We start from the raw sequence: 9,650 nt of genomic DNA on the forward strand, positions 1-9,650 counted from the left end.
ACAACTTCAAGCCAGTTTCCGTGTGTGAGTCACAGTAACACGTGGTTGGCTGGTGCGCCGCTACCACAGGAACAATGCAAAGGCAGAACAATAGTGGGTTTGCATCTTATCTTTCTCCATCATCTATTCTTCCTCAATACTATAACGCTCCTTTCTTTACGGCTAATGTGATGCGTTACCCAAGAAAGAGCCCGTTTTCTTTGTTTGTAGATGCTAAGATGCCAGAGGAAAAATAATCACAACTTTCCTCCCTCTCTCTCTCTCTCTCTCTCTCTCTCTCTCTCTCTCTCTCTCTCTCTCTCTCTCTCTCTCTCTCTCTCTCAGGTGCATTTGTTAATTATAAACGTAAATATATGCATAGAGACAGACGTACAGGTAAAGTGCTGGTGGTGGTGGTGGTGGTGGTGTCAATGTTCTACTTCAGTGAAAGTTTGCACCATAACAATAACACCTCGGAGAGTGAAAGTGACTCAACCATCTCCTGTGTGTGTGTGTGTGTGTGTGTGTGTGTGTCCAGCGTCATTCGTCTTTTCACTCTACTCATTGACCTCATCTCTGCCTATCCTGACCTCGCCCTGGCCACCACGTAACCCCTAACACTGCACGAGTCATTGCTCTTTACCGTCTGACCTTTCACCTTCCCAGTGACCACCTCGCCCTGCCCCGCCGTGCCTTACATACCTCGCCCTGCCCAGCCTCGTGGGTGTCACTGCTAGCAAGAGAAAGAGAAGTAGGACTAATAGATTGAAAGATAAGACAATGATTTGCTGGAGTGACTTTAGATAGACAAAAAAGACAAAGAAGTGAAATTTGTAGAAGACTTTTTTGCAGTGGAGGGAAGAGGAGAAGAAAAGAGACAAAAGAAAGAGAAGTAGGACTGATAGATTGAGAAATGAGACAGACTTGCCAGAATGACTTGAAATAAACAGGAAAGACAAAGGAGTGAAGTTTGGAGGAGACTTTTTGTAGTAGAAGGAAGAGAAAAAAGGAGACAAGAGAAAGAGGAGGAGGAGAAGGAGGAGGAGGATTAAATAGACGCAGAGAAAAGAGAAAGATTTGCTGGAGTGACCTGAAATAGAAAGTAAAGAGGAGTGAAATTTGTAGACTTTTTGCAGTAGAAGAGAAGAAGAAAGGAGACAAGAAAAGGAATAGTAGTAGTAGTAGTTTAACGCTCTAACAAGGCAAAGTAGTAAAGCATAGTTAGTTGTTTATAGTAATTATCGTGTGGTCATCTTATTATTGCCACCTTTTTATAGTATTTGCGGTTTTAGTACACAGAGATGACAGAAAGATTTGGTGAAGTGACTAGTTATACTCACGCACGAAGGCGATTTATTTAGTACTCGTAGATGAAGGAAACAAGAGGAGGAAGGGGAGGACTACCTATAACCAACACTACTTATGAACCGAAGAGCAGGTATCGTTCAGTTATCCTTTCACTTCCCGTCTCTTCTCCATACTCGCCGCCCACACGCCCTTCTCTCCCTCGCGCACGCCCAACAAGGGGTGAAACCGAGCCGTGAAAGTGCCGCCCCGGGTCATGGTGGTGCCAGGTGGAGGAGGCGCGGAAGGGGAGGGAAGGGGACAGGAAATTATGATGACACGTTAGGAAAGACAATTTGATACGTTTGCCTTTTGAGTGTCGATGTTTTTCTGTGTTGACTTTGTTGTTTATTATTCGTGTTGTGTTTTGTCCATTCTCTTTCCATTTTTTTATTTTATTTCCTCTTTTTCTTTTCTTTCTTCTCTTTTTTCTAATTTATTTTTGTTCTTCCCTCATTTCTCTTGTCTTTTTTTATTTTACTTTCTATTTTTCCTCTTATCTTATCTTATCTTTTTTATTCGTTTTTTTTTTTTTTTTTTTTTTTGTTGTCATGCATATCCTGTTCCTTTCCCTCCTGGTCCTCCTCCTCCTCCTCCTCCTCCTTCTTCTTACATCACCACCGCCTTTGCCTTGCTAGGTGAAAGTCGCATGACCAATTAACCTGCTGCCGCCTGCCTGCCTCCTTCACTCACTCCGTCACTTACTACTGACGCGTAGCTCCTCCTGTAGTAGTAGGAAGAGGCTTTATTGTTGTTGTTGTTGGTATTGTGGTGGTGGTGGTGGTGGTGGTGGTGGTGGTTTTCGTAAATCGTATTAGTCTCAGTCTTTACTTTCACTGGAGGGCAGCTCGTGTGTGTGTGTGTGTGTGTGTGTGTGTGTGTGTGTGTGTGTGTGTGTGTGTGTGGGCGTGCATCATGTAGAGCCTGGCCAGTGAAAGGTTCCCGGTGCCTCGTCTCCTCCTGCACCGCGCCGCCCACAACACGCCTGCATGATTCTCACTGGATGACGCACACACCAACACACCCACACGCCCACGCCGCCTGCTCTAAATCCTACCCCGCGCGGCCCCACCCCTGCGTCACCGCTGGGCCGACACGGGACAGACAATACTTAGCGTCTCTTTGGCCACGCTGTATAACAAAGAGTCCTTCTAGTATTGTTATTCCAAGCTTACGTGAGGCAAAGCACTGATTTCCTCGTTTGTTTTAATTTGTTTTATTTATTTATTTATTTTTTTTTTTTTTTTTTTGTGTGTGTGTGTACTATGGGTGTTTAATGTCCATGATGTGTTTGTAGGACGTGGAGGCAGAGAAGGACTCCTCTCTGGACACCCTCGCCGTGGTTGCTTGTGTATTTTTCATTGCATTAGATTGGACAGTGTATCTTGTCACACACAGCCTCCTGAGAGCCAATAGGTCTGCTGCGGTGTGTTGTTACTGTGTGTTACATGACGTGTGTTCTGTGTTCCCGCAGCACCATGAGGCGCCTCCTGCTGGTGGCGATGGTGGTGGCGGCGGCGGTGGGCGCTGCGCAGAAGAGAAATAACTGGTCCTGGGGAGCTGACGGCGAGGACCCCAAGCCCGCTGACACCAACTCCGATGAGTCCAAGAAAAGGTCCATCACCGGCTTCGGTGTAGTGGATCCTCCTGTCTTCCCCGGCGGCCCAGCACCTGGCCCAGGCTTTGCTCACGCCCCCGGCCCTGCCCTCACCCACGCCCCAGGCCCTGCCTTCACCCATATTCCTGGTCCTGCCCTCACTCACGCTCCTGGTCCTGCCCACCCCCTTGGCCATCCTGGTGGCCCTCATGTAGTCCACGTGGACGGTCCTACCCCTACTCACGGCCCCGTGGAGCCTTTGGTGACAGGCCACCAGCTGCGCGGCGAGGACCGCAGCGTGGTGGCGGGGCCCGGGGACGGCAAGTCTGAGGCGAGGTTCCTGGGCATCAAAGACAAGCTGTGTGAATTTGGCCTTGCTTATGATGTGAGTAGCTATGCTCGTGTGTGTGTGTGTGTGTGTGTGTGTGTGTGTGGTGTGGGTGTGGGTGTGGTGTGAGAGAGAGAGAGAGAGAGAGAGAGAGAGAGAGAGAGAGAGAGAGAGAGAGAGAGAGAGATTCTTTGTTTTACTGCAATAGCTTCGTTTTGTCGCTCCTCTTCCGTCAGTTAAAGCCATAAGGCCGTTTCTCTCAGTCGCTAATGACGTGCCACCCTCCCCTCCTGCCCGCAGTGCCACAAAGGGAAGGGCTACAAGGGGTACGGCTACAGCCACCACGACATCTCCTACGTGCAGCCCGTGCAGGTGGTGGCCGTCGGGGGCCCCATCGCCGCCGTGCCCGTGGCTCACAAAGGCTACGCCCACAAGGGGAAAGGCTATGGCGTGCCCGTTAGCTACCCCGCCGCCCCTCCTGTCTACCACGCCCCTGCCCAGCCTTCCTACGGCCCACCCCCGCCCCCAGCCTACCATGCACCGAGCTACGACCACCACCACCACGAGGCCGGCGTGGTGAATCACGTACACACGCACAAACACCTCTACAACTCCGGCCACGGGTACGGCGGAAGCTACGGCAAGGACAACTCCTTCGACAGCTCCTACTCCATCGATAAACATGACGGCGGACCCAACCCCTTCATCCCAGGCTCGCCCTTCAGCCCCGCCAGCAACACCTTTCCCTCCTCGCCCTTCCTCAACGACTGCGAGTGCGTGGCTGCTCAATTCTGCGCCTTCGGGGACGTCATTCCAAGAAGCAACGACCTCCTGCAGCACATCACTGCGCGCAACAAGCGAACTGACACGCTCTCCATTGACGGCGAGGAGGACGAGGCGGTGGCGGCGTCCGAGGGCAGCGAGGTGGCGGTGAAGAGCGAGACGGCAGAGGCAAGGAAGTCCAGGCGCAGGAGGGACACTGTGATCTTCGAGGACAACAAGAGGCCTGAGCGAGACACGATGGTGTTCAGGGAGACGTTTGGTGGCCCAGGCATCAGAGGACTGCCCCACTCCAGCAGCCGCCAAGGGGTGAGTCTGGTGCCGCTCCATATGTCTTTTACGCCGCTGTCACTACTCCCGGCTGGTCTCAGGCTGCAGGGCGGGACACACACACACACACACACACACACCACCCACCCACCCACCCACCCACCCACCCACACACACACACACACACACACACACACACACACACACACACACACACACACACACACACACCTTAATTTTGCTGCCCAATGATGGCACACATTTCAAAAGAGCTCAACTTTTCACTCGCTCCTCTTTCCAATCTTAACAAAAATAACTCTCAATTCCTGAACTGACATTTCCGCCATTAATTGAGCCGTTGTCCCTCAAGCCTGTACTGACAAGGTCTTTCCTCCACTAGTTCCAAGGCGGCTCTTCACCGTTGCAGCTCGGGGCGCATGGAGGGCCGTGTGGGTTTGGTCGGGTGTGCTGCCGCAACCCAGTCTTCCGTCAGCAGCGCGCCATCAACACCTGCGGCAGAAGGTCAAACACGCTGGGTAACCTGGGCCGCGTCAAGACCAACCGCTTCGAGCAAGGCGACACAGAGTTCGGCGAGTACCCTTGGCACGGCGCGATCTTGAGGCGCGACGCTGGAGATAACGTGTATGTGTGTGGCGGTGCGCTCATTGACTCCCGCCACCTGTTGACCGCCGCCCACTGCATCACCGGGTGAGTGTGTGGGCCCAGGCGGGGGAAGGTTGGGTGTAGCGCCTCCTGCCTTGTGGTGAAGGGGTGATGGGATGGTGTTACAGCTTACCACAGTGAAACTTAACCCCTTCAGTACCAGGACGCGTTTCCATACTAATTCTAGTTATTATGATTTTATACAGCTTCAGAAATTTATGTGTGGATTAGAATAGTGAATACTGTGGCCATTAATCTTCTGGCCTCCATACACCCTTCCTAATGTCAATACAATGGTTTAATGGTACACAAATTGAAGTTAAAAATGTGCTCCAATACTGAAGGGGTTAGAATAATCGTCGGATTATGAAGTTACTTGCAACTCGTGAGTGACTTACCTCCTCTTCCTCTCCTCCCAGACTGTCGCCGAGTGAGCTGAAGGTGCGCCTGGGTGAGTGGGACGTCAGCGGCAAGACAGAGTTCTACAAGCACTTCGACACCAACGTGGCTGGCATCTACTCTCACCCTGACTTCTACGCCGGCAACCTACAGAACGACGTGGCCGTGATCAGGCTGCAGAGCGCCGTGGATATGGTGTCCAAGTAAGCCCCGGCCAGTGTGTCTCTTGTGCTCCATGATGACACTGACCCTTGCTTTGCTGACCCACCCCCACCATACCTCACTCCATCCAGTACAAACATACACACTCGCACACGTTTGTTGCTGACAGAGTGACAAGCTTCCCTGCGTAGTAAAGTGAGAAGGTACCCACTGAACATACTACGTCCTGACGCCCACCTTTTCTCCGCAGCCCACACATCTCCCCGGTCTGCCTCCCGGAACGCCACACCTCCTACAATAGCCAGCGGTGCTTCGTCTCCGGCTGGGGTAAAGATGCCTTCGGGAATCACGGCAACTTCCAGCACCTCCTGAAGGAAGTGGACCTGCCCGTCATGGACCGCAGGACCTGCCAGTCCACCTTCCAGCGAACCAAACTCGGTAGCCAGTTCTCTCTTCACAGCGGCATGATCTGCGCCGGCGGGGAGGAGGGCAAGGACGCCTGTGAGGTATGTGTGTGTGTGTGTGTGTGTGTGTGTGTGTGTGTGTGTGTGTGTGTGTGTGAAAGGTGGAAGGAAAAATAAATGTTAGATCCATAAGTTGACTTCCTCATTCACAGACAGGCATCTTAACCCACACCACTTCACTCACCCTCACAAGCCATACAGACCCAACTCATGTTACTATTCCACCCTCATCACTAACGCCTTCCTCCCCACAGGGTGACGGGGGCAGCCCACTGGTGTGTCAGGGGCCGGGCGGGTCTGTGGAGCTGGCGGGGCTGGTGTCGTGGGGCCTGGGTTGCGGCGAGCGAGGCATTCCTGGAGTGTACACCAACGTGCCTTACTACATCGACTGGATCCGCTCCATCACCAAGTCCTAGACAGCTTCAGTCACGCCGCCATGAGAGAGGAGCTGGGTTAGTGGTGGTTAGCGTCACTTCCATCATGTTAGCTCTCTCTCTTCGGACACCCAGTAGTAGTAATAGTAGTAGTAGTAGTAGTACTAGTAGTAGTAGTAGTAATAGTAGTAGTTGTTGTAGATAGGAGTTGATAAGGTATTTGTTGAATCAGGTGAGATATAGTTATTTTCATACATGCATTGGACTGCTGTGTGTGTGTGTGTGTGTGTGTGTGTGTGTGTGTGTGTGTGTGTGTGTGTGTGTGTGTGTGTGTGTGTGAGATGACGCAAGCAAGTGAGCACACGGTCAGTCTTTTAGCCTTATTTATTCTGTATACCACATGTTTCGTTCAGTTTTCACACTTAATCTTGTATAGAAGTGAACCTTTCTAAAAACTGCTCCTGTATTCCACGTGACGCTCGCAAAGTCTGTACATTTCCCGCTAGTTTACTTGAAGCACGTGTTACAAACCTTACCACACACACCATTACTGTCGTTGTCTGTTGATTGGGTGTCAGTGTAGTCTAGTGAACCAAAGCCTTACAAATTAGACATGCATGATATGATTTTTTTATACCAATCTGTTATATTTTTTGTTGTATTTAATTTGTCAGTCATCTTTCTCTACTGGTTAGGGAGGATTGACTGCAGTTCCTCACTATTAATCCTGAGCGCAGCATGGTCTGTGTATACCGAGCCTGGTTTGTTCCCTTCACCTTTAACTTATTGTGTAAATTACTCGCAAACTCATCTCATCTGTTCCTCTGTGCTATTAAGTAAAGGAACATAACACGTCTTGTAATACGCCGTTCAAAATCGTGTCGTGTCGCATCACTTTTTAATTTCGTTGTGTCTCGTTCGCATCAAGCAGAGTTAGAAAAGGATTACTAACACCTATTTTTTTTTTTTCTTTTTTGTTCAACACGTCCTTCCTGTGACCAAACTTCGTGCGAGGATGTAAGTTATGGTGTTGTAAATAAAGTTAACAAGATGTGGATATTATGAAGTGTGTCCCCTACTGTCCCTACCACCCTGCACACCCACGCGTTATTTTATGTAGCCAGTCAGTTACTCAGCACATTTTTCCTCCCTTTTCTCCAGTCAGTGATGATTTTTAAGATGTGGATGTTATGAAGTGTGTCTCCTACGGTCCCTTACCACCCTGTACAGCCTTCCTTCCCTATGGCGCACTCCAATCACGCGTTATTACAAGGTGCCAGTCAGTTGTTCAGCACACTCTCCCTTCCTTCTCTCCGGTCAGTTATGGTTTATAAGATGTGGATGTTATAAAGTGTGTCCCCTACTGTACCAACCACCCTGCGCAGCCTTCCCTATGGCGCACTCCAGCCACACGTTATAGCAAGGAGCTGATCAGTTGTTCAGCACACTCTCCCTCCCTTCTTTCCGGTCAGTAATGGTTTATAGTTGTATTGTTGACCTGCATCAGGTTCATTTCACTAAGTCTGAGAAGTGATAGAGTGAACCACTATGCAATATCACCCAGAGCACAAACATAAGAACACAAGGAAAGAGGGAAGCTGCAAGAGGACACACACACACACACACACACACACACACACACACACACACACACACGGCCCGGTAGCTCAGTGGTTAGAGCGCTGGCTTCACAAGCCAGAGGACCGGGGTTCGATTCCCCGACCGGGTGGAGATATTTGGGTGTGTCTCCTTTGACACACCTGTTCACCTAGCAGTGAGTAGGTACGGGATGTAAATCGAGGAGTTGTGACCTTGTCCCGGTGTGTGGTGTGTGCCTGGTCTCAGGCCTATCCGAAGATCGGAAATAATGAACTCTGAGTTCGTTCCGTAGGGTAACGTCTGGCTGTCTCGTCAGAGACTGCAGCAGATCAAACAGTGAAAAAATTACACACACACACCAACAACAACAATTATTAGGTGGCCAGGTGTGTACTTCCCCCACGCTGAAGAAGCTGAAGACGAGAGTTACCGACACAGATAGTCATAGTAAATGAGAGGTAACTACTTATTGCGCTTAAGAAGTTGTTGTTGATTAATTTATTGCACTCGTGGCGTCATACAATGCCAATTATAGGAGCCAAACATCAAAATTACAGCAAAAAGTTACACACACACACACACACACACACACACACACACACACACACACACACACACACACACACACACACAACACACACAAACATACACACACACACACACACACACACACACACACACACACACACACACAAAGTGTATCAACAAACAAATAATTTGTAGTGAGCAAAAGGTGACAAGGTGGTGTGATCAGCAGCTACCAAAGAGCGGATGACGTGCCAGAATGCGGTCCAAGTTGTCATTTTACAACAATATTGTTAATTGGCTTACCATTCTGGCGAAAACGACGGGCGTTGTAAACTCCTGGCAGCTCCTTACTTAAATCAGGCTCCACTCCCACCGGGTAACGAGTCACCAGGAAGGAGGAGAACTTACGAGGCCTAGAGGGAGAATCTTGGGTGACAAGTTTAAGTGAAAGAAACTCACCAGCCTCCGCACTTTTGACGATATCCTGGCGCTTGCGAGAGACATACACAAACCTAGATGTTGCAGCTGACATCTTGATTTCAGCAAGCTCCCGATCAAGGCTGAACGCTCTTGTTATTTCTGTCAGCCATCGTAATTTGGTGTTCTAACTTCACATAATCTTCTAGGGGAGCGAAAGCTGGGATGGAGGGCCGAACATGCTGAGGTCGCTGGTTGCCTGAAGGTGCCTCCAGCTGTAAGCCGCGTCCACTGATTCTTGTTTACATAGCATCAACCTGAGGGAGCGTGCATTTCTCTGCAACACAAGACGTCTTGCTGGCAGGACAGAGAGACTCCTCGCAGGTGCTCGCGTCGTTCATGGTGCGCTTGGTGGCGAGGGAAGCCTGAGAGCGAAGGGCGGCGCGAGGTGGACCAGGAAGGCCATCACACACACACACACACACACACACACACACACACACACACACACACACACAGTATTTCAGGTGAGAAACAGCAGGAAATGTCCGGGAAACAATGAGAATTGATGTAAATATTATTGAGTGGACACGGGGGGGGACGGGGGTTGGAGGGGCAAGGTCTTGCTCCGGGTCATGGTGGGCGCTGGGCGGTCTGAACGGGGATATACAAAACCATCGCCTTATTTAACACAACAATGGGATGTTTATCTATTTATGTGGTTGATTCTGGCTTTGCTTCACTCT

At 50.2% G+C, this 9,650-nt stretch overlaps 1 protein-coding gene across 1 annotated transcript in view; it reads left to right on the forward strand.

Annotated features, from left to right (window-relative positions):
• LOC123512384 overlaps nucleotides 1-7,419 on the forward strand; it is a 10,365-nt gene extending 2,946 nt beyond the window's left edge. The window contains exons 3-8 of the mRNA XM_045268770.1: nucleotides 2,798-3,305; nucleotides 3,549-4,337; nucleotides 4,699-5,006; nucleotides 5,381-5,563; nucleotides 5,773-6,028; nucleotides 6,241-7,419. Of these exons, the coding sequence (XP_045124705.1) occupies nucleotides 2,802-3,305; nucleotides 3,549-4,337; nucleotides 4,699-5,006; nucleotides 5,381-5,563; nucleotides 5,773-6,028; nucleotides 6,241-6,402 (2,202 nt within the window). The 5' untranslated portion in view covers nucleotides 2,798-2,801 and the 3' untranslated portion in view covers nucleotides 6,403-7,419. The remainder of the gene's footprint in view (nucleotides 1-2,797; nucleotides 3,306-3,548; nucleotides 4,338-4,698; nucleotides 5,007-5,380; nucleotides 5,564-5,772; nucleotides 6,029-6,240) is intronic.
• Nucleotides 7,420-9,650: the final 2,231 nt, after the last annotated feature.

This window comes from Portunus trituberculatus, chromosome 33, assembly GCF_017591435.1.
Source record: "Portunus trituberculatus isolate SZX2019 chromosome 33, ASM1759143v1, whole genome shotgun sequence".
In the NCBI taxonomy this organism is placed as follows: domain Eukaryota; kingdom Metazoa; phylum Arthropoda; class Malacostraca; order Decapoda; family Portunidae; genus Portunus; species Portunus trituberculatus.